Genomic DNA, 25030 nt, shown 5'->3' on the forward strand with positions numbered 1-25030 from the left:
AGAGCTGCTGTTAAGGCCTACATTGTGGCAATAAGGGGGGCAAAGCGCCAATACTTTTCTGTCCTTATTGCGTCCGCAGAATGCTGCCCGGCAGCCCTGTTTAGGATCACTAGGTCCCTCCTTGGTAAGGGGGATGTGGGGGTTCATTTGCAGGGCCGTGCGGAGGAATTTTCAGGGCATCTGCAGGACAAAGTCACTTGGATACATTCCAAGTTAGACTCCGAGCGCGGGGCAGGGTCTCGGGAGATACCGGGGGACCGTTCTTACCCAGTTATCTGGGAACGGTTTGATCCTGTTGCTCCTGAGGAAGTGGACAGGGTCCTGGGGACTGTGAAGGCCACCACTTGCCATCTTGACCCATGCCCCTCCTGGCTGGTGAAAGCAGCTCGGGAGGTGACATGTGGTTGGATCCAGGCGATGATGACTACATCCTTGCAGGAGGGGGTGTTTCCGGCTGCCTTCAAGGAGGTGTTGGTGCACCCCCTCCTCAAGAAACCCTCCCTGGATCCTACTGTGCTGGACAATTTTCGTCCAGTCTCCCACCTCCCCTTTTTGGGGAAGGTGGTTGAGAAAGTGGTGGCTTCACAGCTCCAAAGGGTCCTGGAGGAAATGGATTATCTGGACCCCTTCCAGTCAGGTTTCAGGCCCGGTTATGGAATGGAAACGGCATTGGTCGCACTTATGGATGACCTCTGACAGGAGCGGGATAGTGGAAGTGCGACCATCCTTGCTCTCCTTGATCTCTCAGCGGCTTTCGATACCGTCAACCACGGTATCCTGTTGGGACGCCTCAGGGAATTGGGGGTGGGCGGCACGGTCTTGTGCTGGTTCGCCTCCTTTCTTCAGGGCCAATCCCAATCGGTGGTGATAGGGAGCGAGAGGTCCCATCCTCAGCCCCTCCTTTGTGGGGTGCCGCAGGGTTCGGTTCTCTCCCCACTCCTTTTCAACATCTACATGAAACCGCTGGGCGAGATCATCCGCCACCATGGGATGAGGTACGCAATTATACATCTCCATCCCTGATGAAGTAGGTGATGCCGTGGCCACCCTTTCGCGGTGGCTGGAGGCTGTAAGGGTCTGGATGGGGAGCAACAGGCTTCGGCTGAACCCTGGTAAGACGGAGTGGCTGTGGGTTAATGGCTCCTCTGTTTCCGGGACTTTGTCATCTTTGGTGCTGGATGGGGTGGCACTACCCCAGACAGACCCAGTGCGTAATCTGGGGGTCCTCCTAGACTCACGGCTCCTGCTTGAAGAGCAGGTGGCAGCAGTGGCAAGGAGGGCCTTTGCACAGCTTCGGGTTGTGCATCAGTTACACCCTTTCCTGAATCGGGAAGCCCTTCGAACAGTCACTCATGCCCTTGTTATCTCCCAGATAGACTACTGCAATGCGCTCCACATGGGGCTACCCTTGAAGAGTATCTGGAAGCTACAGCTGGTCCAGAATGCAGCCGCGTGGGCTATTTTTGGAGCCCCAAGGAGGGCCCATGTAACGCCTCTGCTCCGCAAACTGCATTGGGTATCAGTTTGCTTCCGGGTCCAATTCAAGGTGTTGGTTATCACCTTTAAAGCCCTACATGGCATGGGACCAGGTTATCTAAGGGACTGCCTCTCCCCTATGACTTCGACCCGTCCCACCCGATCACAGAGAGGGCATGCTTCGGACCCCCTCGGTGAAAGAACTTCGACTGGCAGGGTCCAGAAGGCAGGCCTTCTCTGCGGTAGCCCCCGCCCTTTGGAACATTCTGCCCCCGGAGGTGCGATTGGCCCCCTCACTCCTGGCCTTCCGGAGGACCTTGAAGACCTGGTTCTGCCACCTGGCCTGGGGTGGGGTGGGAATACCTCAAGCATGGGGATGGCTAGCCCCATAGAGGCCTTCTGCCTTCAGCCTCAGATTTTTCATCCTCATGGACTCTCCTTCTCCTTTTTAGTAATGTTTTTAATTAAGGTTTTATGTATTTATATACTTTATGTTTTAATGTTTGTTGTGAATCGCCCAGAGTTCCCCCATTGGGGGGAGACGGCCGGCTGACAAATTAAATAAATAAATAAATAAATTGTGCCAGGCTGCCTCTTTTCTGCTTCGATTCTCTTTTCCAGGAAGCTTTGAGCAGACGCACCTAATCCCCATGCCCAATTCACACTCTGAAAAATATCCTGATGCAAATAATATTCTGTTATAAAAACTTCAGAACAGGTTTTTGGCTTGCGGACCCTATTTTGTGGATGTTGTGGTCAATAAAGATTTCATTTGGTGCACTACTTTTTAACTTTTGATTTTTGTTACTGAAAAACTCCAAAAACAGGAACCTTTTCTGAACTTGTAGGCAACATGTTTAATGGTGCTTTTGAAAATGGAATCCTGTTCATGGCCCCATTGAGTATAAACTAGAGACATTCAAAATATGAAATGGACTATTAACAGCAGAGGGAAAAAAGAGCTGAGTGGTCAGAACAGGGATTTGAAAAAGGAACAGACAGCAAGTTTGAAGTGGCATAAATGCAACTGGAAGTTGTGGTATCAATGGGGAGCAGCTTGCACACAGCACATGTATAAAATAAAGGCTGCTGCATTTAACGGGGAACCACTGCAGTGCTGTGCTGAATTCCAGGTGGTATTCAGAGGGAGCAGGAAGGCACGAGGGAAGAGGAGTCTAGGTCAGGCCCATCTAATCCAGCATTTGGGTCCTCACTGTAGCCAACCAGATTGCACTGGGGTGCTCACAAACAGGCAGTGGGGATACACCCCCTTCCACCCCTGGTACATGGAGGCCTGCTGCTCCCAACCTGGAAGTATCTTGCTTCTTCAAGACTGACAGCCCTTAACAGACATGTCCTTTATGAATCCTTTCCAAGACACCCATGCCTTGTGGAACCTGGTGGCTGCTCATCTATGGGGAGCAAGCACCTGGCAGTACAACACTTTCCATTCTTGCCGTGCAGCACCCTGTTTTTCACCCTGCACAGGCCTGCTTTCTCTGGCATGGGCTTTGTGGATAGACTGATGGCTTTTCTGTTTCAAGATGGATTGCAGCAGTCTTTCCCCAGCTTTAAGTCCCAGGCTGGGGGAGGCTGGCTGGCATCCTCTAGATACATCTTTTCCCATTTCTGATCCTGCATCATCTGTGACAATTCTGACCTTCCAACGTTTCAGATGCTGGGAAAGACTGGACAGGGATGTGTACTCCAGGGCAATGCTTGAGACTGCTCTTCCTCCTTCCCAAAAGCAAGGCTGGTGATGGACAGTACTGTCCTCCTTAAACGCTTTTGAGTGGCTGCCTGCCCTGCCTGGCCTTCACCTGTGTCCTGCAAAAGTCTATCAACGTTCAAGTCTTCTCTCCACTCTGGATCTGGGGAAGTGGTGGGGATCACCTCTCTCCCATCCTTACTTACCCTTCTACTGTGAAGTTAGATTCACCAGAAAGGGGCAGCATGTATGATGGCAAGGACATGGATGGACAAATCTTTGGGGAGAACAGAAAGGACTTGGCAGCCTGGCAAGTGTGCCAGGGGCTCTTATCTTCTCCCCATACAACATGCTCCAACATTTCCTAAGCCATTTACTAGGGCACAATTAGGTCACTTCTGCTTAAGCTTCAAGCCAGCTGGTGGACATCTGACAAAGAGGGTACTATTCAGTGGAACCTGGAAGTCCTCTAATGAGGGAAGACATTTGCGCTGCTCTCACACAATACTGGAGCTCTATCTCCTACACGTATTTCTGAGCAAAAAAGGTTTGCTTCAGCCAGACCTTCCTTTTTTCCAGTTTACTGTGAGGTGGGAATCCAACCACTGCAGTGGTAATGCTGGCAATCCCAAAGTGGACTGGGAGGTTCTGCAGCTGACCTGCCCATTTTCCTTGCAAGAGGCAAGATAAACTGTTATCAGGGCCCTTACTGAACAACCAAACTGTTTCCGTGGCTGTGTGCAATCTCTCTGCCCAACCACCTTCCTTTGTGCTGCACAGGTGGCAGACATTCCTGGTCCGGGTGGACTTTTTACTCGCTCTCACCTGGCTGCTTTTGGCTGCTGCTCTGCACTTGGCTGTCAGATACGGGCTGCTCCCGGGTCACCGTGCTCTCTCCTGACTGGCTGTTCAGCGGTTTAGATGGCGCCTTCAGGTTGGCAGCAATCCCCGGCAGTGGCTGTCCTCGCTTCAAGAGTTGTTTCTGCTCCTGGTGCCGGAACCGTGGCGGTACCTCACGAGGTGGGTAGCGCGGTGAAGACGGCTGCTGCACTTGCGGATTGCTGCCCACAGCCCGTTTGGCATTATTATTGCCACTAACACTACCGGTGACTATGGAAGTGGGAGCAGGGGCTGAAGCAGGGAGCGGCTGGCTTGTACCAGGCTTTGGGGGTTCTAACACTGTCCCACCAAGAGAGGAGGAGAGAAAGGAAGAATATATTTAGTAAATTAATGCAAACGTGATCTCTTAAAAAAACAAAAAATTACACCATGTTCACCAAAAACTGCACAAAAGGTTGAAATGCGGCTGTTAAATTACAGGGCTACTCCAGTAACCCTTTATTTAAGGTGAATTACTTTATTTACTGAGGCTTACATGCCACTCTAATCACAAACAATTCTGCATTTCAAAAGTAAGTTCCACTGTGATAGGACTCATTATTCTACTACTCCCAGATATGAAACCTTTTGACCAGGTAATCTGAAAATGTTTGGTCTTTATAATCTATTCAACATATTTACGAATGCCCCAACTCCAAAACAAATAGCATGACCACCACAAGTACAAGTTAAGAAATGCTCAAAATTGTCATGTTCACCCAAATTATCAACATGTAAAATACAAAGAAGTGTTATTCAGAAATTTCCCAGCAAGAAAAGCAATCCTTCATCGGACTGAAGATCTGGCCAACAGCTCAAAGTTTTCCTTGCCCTACTACAGCAGCAATTCCTGACAAAGGTGTACCATGAATGTTCAGTTCCACTCTGAAGGCAGAACGCTGCTACTGGGTGAGGCCTTGCAAATAGAAACTGCCTGAAGGTTCTTTGGGCAGAGCTGTCCCTCTATGTATGAACTGTGACCTCTGAGGGAGGACAGAATGAACAGGTGCAGAGACAGGAGGGACCAGGACCTCATAGTTGCTTTCTCCAAGCAGAAATGTAACCCAAGAAGAGGAGCTGAGGTCTTTAGAGCCTTTCAACTGCAATGCAATGGCATCAATTTCTGCAAAAGAATATGCAGGAATTATGGCCTTATGCTAATATTTTGCCTTCAAAGAACACATGGAAAGCAATGAAAAGTGCACCTGGAGGAATGGAGGAGTATGTCAACTGTTGCTGCCTCCAACTCACTTCTCTGGACACAGGTTGTAAATGAAAATCTATGGTTGGGGAGGGACAAGTGGAAGGAGGAGAGGACACTGAAGGAAGAGGACAGGAGAACATTAGAGGAGTCACGTGTATAAAGACTGCTTAACATGGAGAAGGACAAATGAAACATTTTAAAAGAAAATGGGAATGCAGTGGGTAAAACCCAGAACACTGAAGTCATCAATCAAATCCATGCCCAGCTATGAACCTCACTGAATAAGGTGGGCACTTTCCTCAGCCCCTATGCTGCAGGGACATGTATAGTTAAAGAGAGAGAAAGAAAAAACGTAGTTGTGAGGACTCTCCTGGGAAAAGAAAGGAGAGGTGAAAATGGATCTAAAGAATTAGGGATTTAACATGGGGCTCTGTGGCCTTTTTGTTTTTGTTCCTTGTCATCATCACTTATTCAGTCACTGGATTATGCCCAATAAAGTTTCCAATTGCTCTTACGAGGGATCTTCTAAATCAGAAAATGCAACGATGCCTGATGGCATGTTAGGGTTTTTTTGTTTTTGTTTTTGGTAAGTTGAACCAAACTTCTGAAACTGTAAGAGCCATGGGGTGCAAGTGGCTAACATTTTAAAACTGCAAAGAGTACACCGTTTTCATTTTTGGCAGAAATTAGAGGCAAGAATGACTGGATAATATGGAGGAGTAAATGGGTCAAATTGCACTGCAATTAGTTCAATGGTTTTGTTTTCCAGTCACGTTTTACATGGATCAATCTATTTAAATCAACAGTAAGCAAAACCTATCAGCATGTTGCTGTTCTGGAAGGAGGAGGGGTGGGCAAGTATCAGCTGAGATGGGAGCAAGATAACACAAAAAGCTGAGGAACCGTTTTGCAGTTTACTGACAAAGGAGAGAAAATAAAAAAAAACGTGTCTTAAGCCTATGCAGGTCTAATGAGTTAATCCTTTCTGAACACAGAGAGTGGTATCTAATCACCTGCACTATTCTCCCAACGAATGATTTGTTTTTACTCAGAATAATTCTAGATGCAGGAGTAGAGCTGTGTTAGTCTGTGGTAACAAAAAATTAGGAGGAGTCTGGTAGCACGTTTTTCAACTCATGAAAGCTTATGCCTTTTAATAAAATTTGTTAGTTGAAAAAGATGCTACCAGACTCCTTCAGAGTAATTCTGCAAGCTAGAAATATTGCCAGGCCTGTTGCACCAAAGCTCCTACTTTTAAGGATCTTGAGCACCTACTAGTGGCCCTGGAGATGGAGCTCCATCTGTTGGTAGACAAGTTCACTTATATTAACGATTGTGTATTAATATATGTTGCAACATTTGGTGCAACAGGGACAGTATTACATTAGCTTGGTCAGAACCTTTTCTGAGACAGGAAACCAGATGTTTGCAGCTCAAGAGAGGCAGCAGGGAAGTTCAGTCTTGTTTCTCAGAGAACAAAGATTCTTTGATAACACACTACATGTGTTATCAGTGTAAGAATGTCCCACCCAACAATGCATTTGTGAATGCACGCTATCAAGGAAGCCTACACCTTCTGCATTTCATTTTGCTTTGACTTTAGACCTTCCATTTTTTGTCAGAGAAAAGGAGGAAAATGTAATGAAGGCCTTAATGAGGCCTTCATCCCGGAGGTAAAATATCTGCAAACATTCATAACATCACCGCCTAGTCCAAAATGGGCTAGCAGCCAAGACTTGGGGAGTACTTTCAGTTTTCAGAGCAAAATGTTTCAGTAACAACTTCAAAGGGTTATTAACCTGCTTACTCTCTTGAGTGATCCTCACCTTAATGCTTGTAGGATCAGATATACTGGTCATAACCTGAACCCTTTCCAGAATTTCATTTTCCAATTTCAGCACAAGCAGGAGTTTTCTAGAAGAAATGCTGTGTGCTCTCATCAGTTGATATATAAAAATAAACTTTCAATTATTTGAACAACTTCAGTAAAGACAGGAAATCATGTCCTCTGATGAAGAACCATCCTGTATGATCAGAAACTAAACCATTTTATTGCACAAGATGAAATAATAGCTTGTTGCAGTTAACCATTTGTTCTTTTATTGCCCCTTTTAAAGAATGGTTAACCCACTGCTCTAAGAAATGCCTCAACACCTCTCAGCCTGGGAATGCTGAACGGCAAACTAGCCAGGCTTTGCTTTCACACCTACCACTGATCCCTTCCAGTGTGGTTCCAAGGAGGAGCAGACCAGGCAGTGGCGGTGTGGCTGCACTGCAAGTTAAAGTCAGCAACTAGGCAATTGGTAATAATTTTTGCACAGCATAAAGGGAAGAGAGACACAATGAGAAATTCTGACAAGGAACACCCACCATTTCACAAATTAATGCTAAAGGCTGTCCTACACTGCAGGAAAGCAGAGTTAGGAGAATGAAAGGTTTTCCAGGCATTCTGGTATTAATCCAGAGAAAGGAAACTGATCAAGTTTTAAGGAAAGTTTTTTCCTTAGGCAAAGGGCACATACTACTTTCCAGACAGTATACATTTTGCAAATAGTTTTAATGTTTGCTTAGCAATCACTTTATAAGAAAAATAAAAATGCAAAGTTCTGCTGTCTTAAGACTCACTCTATCAACTAGAAATATATCATTTAACTGCTGACGTTTTTTTGAAATACAGAAGTGAAGGAAGACGTTCAGAGAGCTGATGAACATACTGTATTTCTTTAACTGAATGCCTACCAAAGATCAGTCTCCTCAGTTCAAATGAAAAGCATCTGTTAATGCTGAATAAACAAATCACCACAAGGATAGTTTTAGTGGCATGCAGAATGTTTCAAACTCAAAACATTTCAAGCTTGACCTGTCCTGTTTCACACTGAAAACATCTGTCCTCACCTTTCTGCAAATGTTCTGATGCCGTTCTCCTGCCGTCACAGAAATGTTTTGAACCTGAAAGGCAGAACACTTCCGGAATGGCTGGAACAGTGCCGGAACCCAGTCAGTAAGGCAGGAATCAACCATTTTGAACTCAAATGATTTTGAACTTAATACAGAATATTTCAAGTTCAGAGCACTTCAAATTTGAAACATTCCCCCCCTCCCTTCAATATTTGCAGTATAACATGGTTGTACGTCTAGCACATTTTGTAGGAAGCACAAGGGACAGTGCATTTAATGAACGGTTTAGCTGGGTTCAGTTCATATTATGAAGGACCAAAGTTCTGGTCAATCAACCATAAAATATTCCTAAGCTTTTAATTGAAGCTATGAGCCTCTGTGGAACAAAGAGCCCATAAGCTGCCCTGCGATGTCATCCTCATGCACTTGGGGGGGGGGGTTGTTCAGCGTAAATGCTGTGCGGGAGAAGGAAGAATGGCACACCTGAGCCCCTCTCTGTCCACCCCAAGGGCCACCATGCCAAGGCCCTGCCAGGATGGATGCTTGGCCCCCTCCAGTGGAAAAGCAGAATCACTGACTCAGACAGACGCTTAAGCCTTTTCTAGGCTTGCAGATCAAAATTCTTGTGAAGAGAACAAAACATATGAAGGCAACTTGTAAAATCCAAGGCCCATTAAGAATTGAATCCTCCCAAGTGCGACCCAGGATTTCATAAACAACAGAAAGCCAACAAATACGATTACTGCTGCCTGGCTTCAGCAGGCAAGCTCACAAGAGTCGAAGGCATTAAAAAGGCAACCGAAGCCCTGCTGGATTCGAAGCGTGTTCCAGCTACTCTATGCAAACTAGGATCTCTAATTTATTTAGTTGTTAACTTTTATAGCATTACTAGGCCACCCCACTCTCAATGGACTCTGGGCGCAAACAATAAAACAACAGTACAATCTGAACAGAACAACACATACAGTGGGATCTTATTGAAAATATAAAGAATCCATCATGGTGTCTCCATTCAACTAGGGCCAAAAGCGCAAAAGAGTAAGTCCGTTACTCTTGTTGTTTTGGATCATGCCCAATTTCTACTGTGAGACAAAAATATTTTAAGAGACTCCACAATATATATATATTTTTTCTGCCTAAAGCCAATAGACCAGCTTTTCCAATTTTGAACATTTGCTTTCAACCCCACTTGTTGCTCACACGTTCAAGTGTTTGCACTTCTTTCTTTTCTCACACTGACATAAAGTTCTCCTATCACTTTTCTGCTGTTCGGTATAGTTTCAATTTATTCATCAGAATCCGGAGGAAATACAAGCAAGGCTCAACTAGAGTGCGTTAGAGCTCCAACAATTAAGAAGGGGCAAAGGATTCATGTTTTCCATTATGAACCAGCAAGTTGATTACCTGATTTCTATATGGATCAAAACGTATTAATTTTTATTAAATGATGTTTCATTGATATATGTCACCAAATACATTATGTAGGATGGATAAAGGTACTTCTGGACTTCCAGGGAAGAAATGGCAAACTGAAGACGGCTCCACTAAGAGCGGAGCTGATGACTGCAGCAGAATGAAGAGCTGGCAAGTAGAGCGGCTCTTCGTAATTCCTCTTCGGACAAGGAGAGGACCTCAGATCACCCACAAGTGCTCCAGACAGTTATCCTCAGGAGGAGTCTGCAAGGCAGCTGTCTCTGGTGGGTTTAGAGCTCTGGGAGATGAGGGAATAGTCATCTTGCTTAAATCATGGTCTTTTCAAAGGACACTGGGTTCACAAACTTCCTTTTCTAATCACTTTCGGAAATTGTTTGTTTAACTGCTTTTCAGCTATTAGGAACCTTTGGATCAACAAGTTTTACAGCACTGGGTGAGTTTCCTTCAATCCTTAGCAAAAGAAGTTTTAAATACAAGTTTAAGGACTTAAAAAAAATTTTTTTTGGAATAAATAGCAAAAGGGTGATTAAAACTTTGATTTTTAGAAAGGTACAAATGGACTAAGGGTCCAGATAAATTTGAAATAAGATTTTGGAATTAATTATAAAGAATCCTTCCTGTGAGAAAATGCTTTTGTTTTGAATTTAAAAAAAGAAACATAAGATAAGCCTTTAAAAATTGGACACCAGAGGGAACTAGAAGGAACTAAAGATTACAATTAAAAGAGAAGAACACTCAACTAATACAGAATGAAGCAAAATATTTTAACATTGGACATATTGAAAGATATTTTTGAACGATGGACCCAGAAATTAATTTTAAGAGTGTCTGCCTCTATAGTCAGGCTGTGTTTAAAAGATGTTAAGGAAGAGGAACAAGTACTACCTGACATAACTGAGACTGAATTGAAAGTGGATTTTAAAATGACAGGCTACAAGAATGATATGGAAAAAGATGTTTCACTGGACATACAAAAGAAACCAGCTGATATCTTAATAATTAAAAGGGATATACAGTGGTACCTCGGGTTATGAACGCCTCTACTAACGAACATTTCGGGTTACGACCAGCTTCGGCAGGAAAAATTTACCTCGGGTTACAAACTCGCCTCGACTTACGAACCGGATCCGCGGCCATTTTCCCTGCTGCCACGTGGTCGCGGCTTCCTGTGGGTGAGGTCACGGTAGCAAGGAGACGTTCGGTGAGGTTTGTGGTGTGTTTTGTGGTGTTTTGCGAAGGTTTTTGGTGTGTGTGTTAGCATGGCTCCAAAGAAAATGCAGAGCAGGCTTGGCAGGAGTAAGGCTCTGAAGAGAAAATTGCCTCGGGTTGCGACCAAATTCGGGCGGAGGGTGGAACGGATTAACCGGATTTACATTGAACCCTATGGGGAAATTTGCCTCGGGTTGCGACCAAATTCGGAGGGCGGAACGGATTAACCGGATTTACATTGAACCTTATGGGAAACTTTACCTCGACTTGAGACCAACTCGAGTTGCAACCAGAGTCACGGAACGGATTAAGTTCGTATCCCGAGGTACCACTGTACAAATAAACCAAGAGAATGACCTAGATAATTTTCCTATATTGGATTTACAAAAGAGACTTGTTAAAGCTTTGAAGAATTTTGTGAGAAGGGACAAAGAAAAAATGAAAAGAAATCAAGTTTTACATTATTTGGATTAAGATCAAGATTGTTAGAAGTAAAAAGAAGGAACATGAAGTTGGCTGTTTGATCACGGTTAAAATGGATATGTTTTTATCTCTGGTAACCCTTAATGGACTTTTGCTGACATCAGGACTGAAATTATGAGGTTTTATGGATTGTTTATAGATAAGAGATGGGATATGGGAAGAAGAGATCATTTGTTGTATTTTAAGAGAAGGTGACAAGTTACTAAAATTGTTTATACTTGTGATGAAGGGGGAAATCACTTCTTTATATCTTTTCTTTTTCTTTACTATATTCTTATTTTTTCTTTTTTTAATTTCTTTTTCTATTTTTTCTTTCTTTTCTGCGCCTATTTTTCCTTTTTATTCCTTCATTTTTTTAGTTTGTATTAGTTTTTATTGTTGTAAATTGTAATGTTTAATAAAATTACTATTAAAAAAAGGATGTATAAAGGTACTTCTAATTGTTACTGGAAATGTGAAAAGCATGAAGGGACATTTTACTATGCATGGTAGACTTCAGAAAAACCAAAAAAATATTGGACACAAATACATATGATGATGCAGAGAGTTTTAAAAATTAACATTCAGATGAAATCAGAATTTTTCTTACTAGGAGTTATGGATACAGGTAGTCCTCCACTTATGACAGCAACTGGGGCCAGAATTTCCATCACTAAGCAGCTGCTATCATTAATTGACTTCCACAGTCATTAGGAGGCAACTTCCTGCCAGCTTCCAACAACCAAAGTCGGTGGGGAAGCCTGCAGGAAGGTGCAAGTCCCAGGCCCGCAAGTAGGTAAGTGGCTGCTGCTAAGTAGGGCAGGGAGCGAGGGGGTGCGTGGGGGAGGGTCAGAGGGGTGTGTGAGGATGTGCTGCAGGTCAGGGAGAGTGTGCGAGTGACTAGCACAAGTGCAGAGGGGCTGGAGGAAGGTGCACGGGGGGAGACTTACCCCAACAACTTGCAACCTTCCCTGCCAGTTTCCCCATTGACTTGCAGGAAAGCCAGCAGGGAAGGTTGTGAATGGCAATCATGTGATCGCGGGGCACTTGGCAACTGGTTGTAAGTGTGAATGGGTCGCCAAGCACCCAGATTGTGATCATGTGACCTTGGGGGTTCTGGGATGGCGAGAACTGGCCGTAGTCATCATTTGTTCAGCACCGCTGTAACTTGGAATGGTCGCTGACCAAATGGTCAGAGGTCAAGAACTACTTGTAGTCAATTAGAAAAGACTCATGGACAATTGGTTTTATATATGGTAATTGCAGTGAGGTTATTATATGCACAAAGATGGAAGAATACAGAAATACCCACAATGGAGAAGCAGATTGTGAAGATGGCAGAACTTGCAGAAGTGGCTAAATTGACTTGATTTGCTTAAGGAGGGAACAACAACTGCTTTTATAAAAGACTGGAAACCCTTTATGGACTTTTTGCTGAAAATGGATAAAAATGAACTGGTAATTTCTGGATTTACTGATTAATAAGGATTGAATATGGGGAAAAGGGAATTATGTAATGTAACCTTAAAGAGGGAGGAGAGGCAACAGGTTTGTTTGTAACTGCTGTAAAGATGATCAGAAGTTGCTTCTTTAAATATTTTTTGTTTTCTTTCTCTTTGCTTTCTATTCACCTTTTTCTTTATCTTTTCTTTTTTTCTATATTGTTTTGGGTGTATCTTTTAATGTTATGTTATAAAAATTTCTTCAATGAAAATTATTTTTATATATATATATAAATAAATAAAAATAAAACATATTGACCAGCAATTGATAGAATCTTAATAAACAGAACACAAATTTGTGGACATATAGCTTATATTTCCTTTTGTACTACAAAAAAATATAATTTATTAAAATGAAATCCATTCCGTGCATCTAAACACAAATGTATCACTTAGGATATATAAGCGACAAAGGAATTTTTTATACAGGGACCAGCACAGTCGCTTCTTTTAAGTTTTATGCTTATTTTTAAAAACGCTGAATAAAGTTGGACAACCTTCAACATAAATGAGATTGGGATGTAATAAGTAGCTAGAACTTCCTGAAGCAGTACAGTTATTAAACTAATGTCCCTCCTTGGACTGAATATCCATGCTGATGAAATATATCTCTATATATCTCATAAATGCTCTAAATTCTAGCATTTTGAAATCTGGAAGGCTGCAAAAACAAAAGCACAGACAACATGGGCTTCATTGCTGCTGGATAGCACATTCTGGGTACCCTGTTAACTTGCTAATTCCTGGGCCCATAAGAAAACTCCCAATTATGTGTACCCAGACACCATTTCATTTATGCATTGAACTCCAAAAGTGAGAGTTTTTTTTAAAAAAGCAGAGAGGAGTCTCCATACTCTCTATAGTTCAGTAAGATGGTTTCCAAATGAAAGTCTCGGGAACCAGAAACCCAGTGGGCCCTGTTAGTTTACTAAGATTCCTTTCCCCTTTGTGCTGAGCTTCATTTCCTACAATATAATAGAATTGTTCTTATTGTCTCAAAGGGCATGACTAGAGGCAATGAGCAGAAATCACAAGGAAGGTGACTGCAAATAAACTACTGAGGAGATTTCATTAAACTCAGCTTTTCTTAACATGCTACAAATGTTATGGCTGGACTAAGTGATCTCCAAAATCCCCCCAGCTACAACATTCTATGTGACTTTATGGAACAGTGAAAATATTTCGGAAGACTTGCTACATTAGGAGGGCATTCATTATTCAATTTTAAAAGATTAGAAAATGTTGATGTGTTTTCAGTTACATCCACAATACCTATTAGAGAGAATCTGCAAATGCAAGCACCATTTCTTCTACTTTCCAAAATATTTGAGGAATGTAATTTGCCACTTCTCTTTCTTTCTTATGGAAATAGCACTAAGAAGAGTTAATTAGTTCAGGCTTAGTTAAATTCAGATTTCCTTTCAAACCAATTACTTTTTCAAAGGGTGCACGTGTATCTAAAAATCTATCTGTCCAAACTTCAAGTGGCATCTGCTGACCCACAATTCTGAAATGAATTAGCCTATTCATCATAGAATTGCTCAGGAGATTTTGTTTCCCAGTGACTCAAAGGAGCCTAGGCATAAACATGTGGCAGGAGCAGCTTGGGAGACCCAGATTAAATCCCCCCCCCATACCAAGAAGCTTGTGGGGTGGTTCTATTTTTTACATCTATTGCACAGGTTTACAGAGGAGAAAAGGGGAACCGAATACAGCACCTAGAACTTCTGGAGGGACTCAAAATTTTGAAGAGAAGTATTCAGCTTCAGTTCAGGTGAGAAATATACTACGTACGTGAGAAAAAGGATTTTTCAAGTCTTAGAGTTGATCTGTTTTCTCTATTCTGACCTAATGCACTGAAATGGAAGCATGGTTTGATCTTAGACACAACCATTAAGAAAAGCTAACTGCCCTAATGAGGTTCTACAGTTGCAAAGCAATTTGATATGAGTTGATTGACATGAACTCCATATTGTCTCAAAGCTGTTAAATTTAGTACACAGTGTACAACTTCACACTTCTTGTTTCTTAAAAGCAAGGCTTCTAGCTTTAAGGGAGTAAATTCAGGCTTTTAAAATACTGTATGCAACAATGTTTGGTGAGTAACAAGTAGTGTTTCCATCTGGACCTCTGCCACTCTCTCCTTCCTCTTCTAGCAGAAGATTATGAGCCATGAGATGCTCGGTAGAAGGAATTTTCTTTGGTGCATTTGTTTCCTCTTCCCTTTTGCTCTTCTTACTTTGTGCGCCTCAACAAGACAGACTGAGCTTGACAAGGGATGGGAAAAACAGCAGCATGCAGGTGCTTTTCAGACAATAAAAGTAAACACCTGGAAATATCTGGACATCCATCCATCATATCTCTTACAGAATCTACATTCAAACCATTCCCCATACAAGAGGATATGCACCAAAGTTATAGAAATAATTGTAGATAACTTACCTTTGTGTTTTTGTTCAGTGGCCTGTGGAACAAAAAAGAAAACTCGGTTACCAATTTCCTGACTCTTTTTTGCTCACTACTGGACCTAAATTACCAATTTGGGGGCATTACTGGTTTTCTTAAAGGCATTCCTAAACAGAGAGCTTTGTTTCTATTATTTCCCCTTCCTCCTTAACAAAGTATTTCCTAACATGGTGCCCTCTAAAGGTTTATAGTCTTTCATCCTTAATTAAGGGCCATCTTGATTATGGAAGCTGCAAACCAAGACGCTTAGCGGGGGAGGTTGTTGGACAACCACAATGTGCATCTGTTAGATCTTCTGCCTCTCTTTACAAAGAACTCCCAACTAAGGCATCTAATAAATATACAAGCCACTCTCAAAACAGGACGGGTATACAAGAACAGGCTGGACAGAGCCAAGGAGGCCAGTATGCTGCTCCCACACTGGCCCATCCCATGCCTCCTGGAAGCCCAAAAGCAGGAAGGTGAGAACTCTCTCCCACTGCTTTGTCAACAACCTGTGCTAAGAAGGATGGAGCCTTTAAGCCTGATGAGTAGTAGACACCAGAAACCTTATTACTTAGTATTACTGGTTAGATTTATATCCTGCTTTGTCTCCAGGAGCTCAGTGCACTTTATATAGAGGTCTGTCTGCATTTTATTCATATAACAACCCTGTGAGGTAGGATGGCCTGAGAAAGAAACTGGATGAGCTTCAGTGGTTGAGGGTAAACTTGAACCAGTCCTAGTCTAACACCTTAACTGCTTCCCTGTACTTGTTTCTCTTATTCTCCATCAAATATCCGAAGGGTTGTCACATAGAAGAGGGAGTGAACTTATCTCTCTTGTCCCAGAAGGTGGGGCCAAAACTAATGAGCTGCTACTACAAGGAAGTAAGAAGAATTACAAGGATCTCAGGAGGAACTTCCTGACTATAGCAGGCTACAAAAGACTGCCATGTACAGCAGTGAGGTCTCTTTCAGGGAAAGTCTTCAAACAAAGGCTGGACCATGGAAGGAAAAGTTACCAGGAGCAGTTGGAGGCACTGGGCACGTTTAGACGGGAGAAAAGAGGGCTGTGGGGAGACATGTAGCTGTTACTACGTATCTAAAGGGATGTCATGTAGAAGATGGGGCAGAATTGTTCCAGAAGAAAGGACAAGAAACAACAGGTTTAAACTAGATTTCAGTTAAACGTTAAAAAGAACGTATTAATGTACCAGCTGTTCACCAATGGAACACTTTGCCTTGGAGGATGATGGACCCTCCTTCACCGGAGGTACACAGAGGCCGGATGGCTGTTTGTTGGAGATACTGTATCAGCAGATTGGCAGGAGGTTGGACTAGATGCTCTCTAAGGTGACGCCAACCCTTATATTACATGATTCTAGAAGCATTCATACTATTCTCTCATGTTGTTTTATAAATAAGGGGAAAAGTGACTTGAAACACTTGATCCATTAACTTGTACTAAGCTAGGATTTTTAAGCCATAATTGGTTATAACTTACTCAACACATAACACTCGACCATACTGACACTAAGTCATCACAGGTTGACAGGCAACTGGTTGGTCTAGAGCAGTGGTTCCCAACCTTTTCTATGCCCCACACCCCTAGGAAATGTTTGATTAATGTTTGCACCCCCTACAAAAGTAACATCACATTTGAAGATGAAGAAGTCTAATTTCTAAAGTGGGTGAACAAATTCAACTTAAAAAAATAAGCTTTTAACTCAGTGCATAAAATTGTCACCCACCCTGAAACGCACCCTGGGGGTGCGGGCAGCCCAGGTTGGGAACCCCTGGCCTTGAGAATGTGGGGGCAGTCAGAGGGCTGGCTGGGGCTGTTCCTGCAAGGCATCCATCCAGGTGAAGATCCAAAACAGCTCCCTGATTTATTTAGAAACTGAGGGAAATGAAGTGACTGAAAAGATGCCTAAGGTGACAGTGGAGAAAAACCAGTAGTGGACACAAATGGGCACTGTTAGGAGTTCATGTTTGAGCCTATATGGTAACAGTAAGAGTGGTGAAGCACTGGTTTCTCTCTGTGATTCTTGCACCCACAAAGCCCTGCCTGAAGACATGCCAAGTGAACTTGTGGATCTCTTGGTGGATATAGGCAAGTGTCAAGTGGGTTGGACTCCAGTTGGACATACAGAATCTTATGTTGTGATCTAGGATTCCTTGGACCTTGTGGGACCTAAGGTCGTGGAGAGGGTCTCTGTGGCCTGAATTCTGCCATCTGTGGGCTTAATCCACATGCCTTTTGACTTCTTTAGATAGCTACCAGCTGGCTTCAGGAGATTATCGATGCTATTTAGGTTTTAGGGGACACCTACTTTAAAGAAGGTAATGTTCCTGGCCCTTTTTGACAAAGTCCACCCAGTCTTCAACCTTCCTGTCCAAGTTAGGATGGCAACAAATCAGCTAGAGGATCCTAGATGAAAAATATTATCTGGATCTTTTTCAGTCAGGATTTTATTTATTTAAATTTCAAGGCTGCCCTACTCCTTGACAACTCTGGTTGTGCCTGCTTATGGGATACAAATGGTAATGGGGAGCCACTGCCCACATCCTCTTTATCATTCAGTTGGACTACTTTCACACACCCTATGTCTGATCTGGAATCTGTACAGCTGATACAAAATGCTGTGGCTATACTCCTAATGGAACAACCCCACCAGGCTAGATTATTTATTTTGAAGTCACTGCAACAATTGCCAGTTGGTTTCCAAGCCAAATTCAAAGTGCTGGTAAATTCCTTTAAAATCCTTTACAGCATGGGAGCAGGCTATAGCAAAGTCTTGCCAGATTAGAATCTTCTGGTCTTGCTGAGTCATGAAGAGAAGACCTGTTGCAGGTCCCTTCCCTTCAAAGTCCATGGGGCTTGGACCAGGTGGCAGGTCTTCTCAGTGATGGCCCCTACTCTGTGGAAACCTGCTCCCCCAAGTGCAGGTGGCCCTGACCTAGATGGCATTTCATAAGCAGATCAAAGCAATCTGGTTCAGTCTTTAGTTTGTTTAGTTTTAAGTGCACACATAATGCTTACTGGTTGCTTTTTAAATATTTTAATTTTGTATATTGTTTTTTATTCTGTTTATTTTGATCTTGTATCCTGCCCAGAGTCCAGTAGGAATGGGGCAGCCTATACCTACTGTGAAATAAACAATATTGATTTTTTTTTTTTTAAAGAAAGTGACCCGGCACATTATAATGGACTTTCAAATAAAAGTTCTCAAGAGCTCTGTTATTTGTACAATAATGGAAGCAACCATCTGTTCTTCAGCATACCTCACAATTTAACTCTAGAAATCAAGTTAAATGTAAACCTAAGGTAGTAAACTAAACAGAGCCAAGTTTGAACCTGCATTTTAAACTAAATATTGCAGAATGGCCCACTCTAAAGTCAGCTTATTCTTCTGCCAGAACACTTTCATATTCAAGCCAAAAGGCTGATGTGGTAAGACATGTGGGGACGATTATGGCCTTGGCCCAATCCCTCGCAACCCCAGCAGCGTGGTCTATGTAGGTAAACAGAGAGGTCAGCACAGGAGCCCACCATTCTAGGTTAGTACAAACAGCTTCTGCTGCAACAAAGTCATTGCTTGTAGTTTCATCAAATCAGAGCCATTTCTCCAGGGAAACCCTTTTGGTGCAGGTTATAGGTGCTCACCGAGGGAGCATTCGGCCACCACACATACAAGACGTGAAGAGCATGAGGAGCTGTTAGCAAAATATGGGACTGTAAGATACCAAGCCAGAAGTGTTCTTGGTGCCAAGAGGTTCCAATGGCCTCCCGTTTCCTCTTAATTCTGCAGCAGCTGTTCATGCTGCTTTTTCAATCATGTTAACTCTCAGGTGGCATACGGGCTGGATTTTCATTCTGCATTTCAAGGTGGCTAAACTGTGCTCTCTGTTGCTCCACAATCAGAATCAAACCAAGCTGAGCTTGGGACATTGTGAGGTCAGTACCTTTTGTACAAACCTTTTGACCAGCTGTTGGACTGATTTATAGTTGATAATCTAACATGTGCACAGCAACTATTGATGTATATAACAAGAAGTGTGACAGTGGTTAACTAGATACTTTTCTTAGACTAGTAAAGTAGAGGGCAGAAAGAAGAATGGGGAGGGTGCACTTCAGAATAGGTGGTTTTTCCCAGTAGAGCTCTTCACTGGATAGTTTAATGAATCTTACTGATATTAACAGATTTTACTCTTGTTTATTCTGCATTTTTACAGTGTTGCTTCCAAAACTTTTCCACACAGAGCCAGTTTGGTCTAGTGGTTAGGGCACCAGGTTAGAAAGTAGGAGGCTGTGAGTTCTAGTCCTGCCTTAGGCCTGAAAGCTGGCTGGGTGACTTTGGATCAGTCACTTTCTCAGCCCAACTCACCTCATAAGGTTGTTGTTGGGCAGAGGAATGAAGATTAAGTATGTTTGCCACCTTGAGTTATTTATAAAAACAATAAAGGCAGGATAAAAAAATCTTAAAATTATATAGAGGTGCTAAGTGACAGCAACATCAGGAAGGAGGAGTATGAGAAGCTGGAGAAGTACCAGGGCTTGAAGGAGGAACTAGAGAGGATGTAGAAAGTCAAGGCCGAAGTGGTCCCAGTGGTAGTAGGAGCACTCAGGGCTGTGACTCCTAAGCTGGGCGAGGGGCTCCCACAGATCCCAGGAACAACATCCGAGCTCTCTGTGCAGAAGAGGGCAGGGCCAGGAACCGCCCAGACCCTGTGCAGGACCCTCCAGCTCCCAGGCCTCTGGCAGAGGACCCGAGACTGAGGAAGACGCAGACCACCCACAGGGGTGAGAGGGGATTTTTAAAATACACATTAGGGACTATTCCCATTCAATCTGAGTCCCTTTGACCCCTGACTAGCTAGGCACAAAGTAAAAGATCTGTAGGTCTGAAACTGAGTATTGTGTGTCACTGGATTTTTAAATACTGTACACTCAATTAAAGATTTTTTGGAACAGATCCATATAAGTGACAGTTAACATTGCAAATAATTTTACTGGGTTCATAGGCTATTCAAAATGCTACTCTGTTGAATCCATGTGTCGGTGACTGCACCATTTGTAGACATATGGACCACAGACTAATGTTTACTACCAATTTATTTGGTTTATTACCAACTTGTAAAAAAGGGCAAAGCTACAACATACCAGAGGATATGCTAGTATCAATGTTTACTACCAATTATTGGTAGTATCTCTTTAGGTAAATAAATATTGACTTATTATTGAAGTTCGTTTGCCACTACAATTATTTTTCTATTTATCATATATACTCTTCTTAGATGATCGCTGGACCATCCAGCATTGGGGTAAAATACTATGATTAGCCTAAAATTTTATGTTCATTCTGGTCACATCAGACTGTACTACCTTTCTCTCAAAGGACGACCCAATGAATCCCAGGGTTGTCTAGTTTTTGCTGAATCTCCTGCCGCGGGTTGCAGTATTACTGTTACCACAACATTCATATACTTCTATCACGTGCCACACCATTATACTCACTTTTTTCCTAAATTAATATGCCCCAACCAACTATTTTAAGCAGAACACACACATCTGGAACATACACCTACTTTTTATGACTACACTTCAGGTGACTTGAGTGCACTACTTCACTTCATAAAACATCTTAATTTCCAGCTCACCTTCTTCTGAGCAGCTTCTTTCTTTCTCTTGTCGTCTTTCCTCTTTCTCTTTTCTTCCATCAACTGTTCTTCCTCCTCTTGCACCAATTCCCTAAAGGACAGGGCCGCAATTAGAATGCATTCTGGAAAAATGTCCTAACTTTCAATGTTTTCTATTAGATGCGAATTTTACTTTTTAACAAGAACACTCAAAAGCAACATATCAGCTTATTTGTTGCGTTATTCTTTTAAAAAACTATTTGTTGTATTACATTAGAAAACAAGTAAGATTAAGCATCCAAGAACTTGTTCACAGCACTGACCAGGATAGGGGAAGAGTGGGAAAGAGGAGGGGCGAGCCCTGTGGAAAGAGAAAGGGACTTGGCAGGAATTAATGCAGAAGAAAAGAGAGAGGACGACAAGGAGAAGCATCATCCAGGCTCACACAGAAAGGCTCCAACAAGATGATTTTATAAAAGCAATCCTTCTGTAAAACCAACGGGTAATTAAAGTCCAATTTTATTTTCACTACTATACAGTAAGGAAAGGCTGCCACTTCATGAATATTGTTTTCAGAAATATGTTTACTACACAGAGTGGTTGCAATTTAGTAGCAAAAACCTTGCTTTGCACCTAGGCTTAGGCCCCAGAGGTATTTCCAAATAAGGGTGGAAAAATTGCCCCCTTGAATCTCTGAAAGCTGCTCCAGTCAATGAAGACAATACTGAGCTTAACTGAACAAAAAGCTGACTGGGAAAGTGGCAGATTCCTCTGTATTAACTAGTCTGCACACACCATGGGTAAAGCGTCAGTCCTAGCCTTCTACCAATGTTCCTTTTACTGCACCTCCACATCCTTTACTAAGTTTTACCAGTCAATATTTTTATGCTTTCCTTTTCTGTCTGAAGGAGAGTGTTGTCAGCAAGAGAAGTGAGGAGCTTCCTGGAAGAACCATGTTCAGTTTGTCTTCCAAGAAAGGTTGGAGCAATTAAAATCCCTCATCATTATAACTGGCCCCTTTGCAAAAGATTTGCAATTTGCTTTGGAAGCACCATCCCCATCTTCTCCTTGGTTGGACAGGTGATAGTAGAAAGCAAAAATAGTACAGTACAGTATTGTTCTTGTTTCTCTACTGATTTTAATGCCAGTGTTTTCCACAGTATTACTAAATTAGTTCACTTTAATTTCTAAGCAGGTGCAGATGCAGTATATATCTACTGCTTCCCATATCCTTCAGCTGCTATATCCAATATGGAAATTATCCCTCCAAGTCCCTATCAGATCTAGCAAACTGTACTTGCTTTTCCATTCTCAGAGTTCAAGCTCATTTTGTTTATACCAATGTTTCTCAACCTCAGCAACTTTAAGATGTATGGACTTCAATTCCCAGGATTCCCTACCCAGTATGCTGGCTGGGGAATCCTGGGAGTTGAAGTCCACACATCTTAAAGTTGCTGAGGTTGAGAAACACTGGTTTATACCATACTCTGAGCTTTAAGCTACATGTAACAAGATTTACAAGCTAATGCTTTTTCTTGACTTATTTAATAGATCCTATTACAGCCACTCTCCCGCTTCCTTCTACAGTGTGCAAGTCTTTATCTAAAATACTTATTGTGGGTTTTCTATTTCCAAAGTCTACAGCATTCAGTCTAAAGCCCCTCATCCTAATAAAGTGCATGATGGTTTAACCAAATACATTTTCACTTAACCTAATGAAGGGCGATACACGTTATGTCGGGTGTCTGTCAGCCAGACAACTCACCCATGGTCCTACAAACCAAGTCTCCTATTGATAATATTTACACTGCAATACATTCACTTAATCTTACGAGGTGCAATACATGTTATACCAGTTGTCTGTCAACCATTGTCCCAGAAACCAAGTCTCCTATTCACATCATTTACATAGCCATAAATTCAGTATTATTCTTCATTTTTACAGTTCGCTTACATGGACTCAAATGATGGGTGAATACCTAAGCCTACAAGTCTCAAGTTTCCTTCCTAGATCTTCCATGGTGATATAATTGTGGCTGCTTTTGCTCACATGAATTATCAGGAAAGAATGTCAGTGTCTTCCTCTTCATTCAGAGGTTAGGAAAAAAAAGACAAGCTTTTCCTGCTTTTACATATCTCAGTTTCTTGATTTTGAATGAACTACTCTAAAGAAATACAATATCTTTCTACAGCAACAGGATATATTGTTAAAAGCTAAATTCAAACTTCTCATTTCACTGATCCCTGAATCCAAATGTTTAAGTGACTTCCAACTCCAAACAAGCACAACTTTATTTAAAATATGAGTAAACATGTACTTCTTAAATGGATCTCACCACCCTGAAATTTATTATAGTTGGTATAACAAAAGGATGATAATCTGGTGTCCAAAGCATAGCTAATTCCTCTTCTTCAGCAAAGACTGACTAAAGCATTTATTGAGAATAGTGGCAAGAAGTTTAGCTAGAAGCCAGTAGTTGGACATACCACACCTGTCACCTGGAGATGGATCAAACAGGAGAGAATTAATTCCATTTTTTTTAGCTAGGAGACAGAGCTTAAGGTTTCCTCCCATAAACTGTGATTCAACTCCTCTTTTATTGTTTATTTCACTAACAACAAAAACTTGCAACTGGTAAGGCACACAGAACATGTCACACTTACCACAGCAGCAGCAAAATAATTCACATCTCAATCCTTGGCTTGGATACTGTGCAATACATCAGGCCCATCTTCCAGTGGTAAATCCAACTATCATTCTGAATTACCAGAGATGAAATCAACGGGAAAGGGATACGTCATGGCAATATCTGAGTGGGTCTATGTGTCCCACTGAGGCTAGAGCCCACTTCTGAGGAGACAACTATTTTATAATGTTTGGTAAAGATGGCTCTGCTGAGGAGCTGCTCTACACTTGGTCTATTAACAGGATTCCTACCATTAAGGTTGCTGATACAGCCACCCCCTTACGTAAAAGGGAGGTGGTATGTTGCTTGCTACATAAGCCAGGGCAATGCGTTCTCCAACACATCCACTAACTGTGGAGAGGGAAACTTGCCTCCCCAATTTCCCACATATAGAGAGCCCTTTCCCTCTCTAATGCAGATTCTCAGAGTGTTGCACATATCAAGCTTGAGCTGGCTTGACCTGGGTTGAGGTTGGCAAACACAATCTCTTCTGCTTGTTGGAATTTTGAAATGCTGTAGTGCTTAGAAATTTGTGAACCCTTTTACATTTTCAATATTTCTGCATAAATATGACTTAAAACATGGTCTGTTCACTACCCAAGTCTACCACGGGATCCATTACTGTCTCCATTCTAAGATGTGAGGCAGCTCTCCAATCTCTATTCTCCCTTGGCATTAAAAAAGATAGAAAGAGAAGGGTCCTTGGTTACGTCCTTGCCCAAATACTTTATTGGACCCCTTCATCCTGAGATATTTCCATAGCTCCACTATTATCATCAGTTTACTGATTTCCTCTCATAGGTTCTCAGCTTCAACAAAATACCTCTGGGAGAAGATCAGTCGATACTAATGAACATCTGGTGATGATGGAAGCAACAGCTGCAGATCTGATTCTTAATGTGGATGCTTTGTGGGCAGTACAATATCTATGTATACATTCTAGGACATGGAGGGATAAGATTCAAAGGAAATATTTACAAGGGCATCCCATTGCTGAGCAGCCCAACCCAGAGGGAAGATGAAAGTTTGCCTCAGGACTAGCTAGGGTCGAGATCCACTCTCAGAAGCAACTGCTCATTTTAGTTAAAACCACATTCCTACAAAAACTGAAGGAAATAAATTTGTCTCCTGAGGAGCAGGTAATGCTGTGGAATGTACTACAGTAATGCTCTCAAGGAAACCATCTGATCACCATAAGCACCTCCCTTCCCCCAGGCACAGCATCCAGCTGAAACGTAAAATATGCATACAAGCCTTAATGAAAGTCCTACAAAAACAGCAAGATTGAAGCAAGAACTTGGATTTGGATAGGATCATCTTTTGGTAGTTTTATTTATGAAGTTGCAAAGACAGAAAGAATGTGGTTTAGCTACTCCAAAAGCATTGCCTTCAAAAAACTGTTCGAATTGTACACAATCTCCAGAATGGAGCTATAGGTTTTACAATATTCTGCTTTTCCAGCCATTTTAAATTACAAGAGTGTT

At 42.3% G+C, this 25030-nt stretch overlaps 1 protein-coding gene across 1 annotated transcript in view; it reads right to left on the bottom strand.

Annotated features, from left to right (window-relative positions):
• Positions 1-25030, bottom strand: part of TNRC6A (trinucleotide repeat containing adaptor 6A) — a 70625-nt gene that overhangs the window by 35172 nt on the left and 10423 nt on the right. Inside the window, exons 3-5 of the mRNA XM_088152058.1 lie at positions 20881-20971; positions 15215-15236; positions 4010-4363 (exon numbers count right to left, since the gene is read on the bottom strand). Of these exons, the coding sequence (XP_088008184.1) occupies positions 4010-4363; positions 15215-15236; positions 20881-20971 (467 nt within the window). The remainder of the gene's footprint in view (positions 1-4009; positions 4364-15214; positions 15237-20880; positions 20972-25030) is intronic.

The sequence above is a fragment of the Python bivittatus genome, unplaced genomic scaffold, assembly GCF_059951505.1.
Source record: "Python bivittatus isolate LINGU-HERP-01145 unplaced genomic scaffold, Pbiv_v1 ctg000030_np1212, whole genome shotgun sequence".
NCBI lineage: Eukaryota > Metazoa > Chordata > Lepidosauria > Squamata > Pythonidae > Python > Python bivittatus.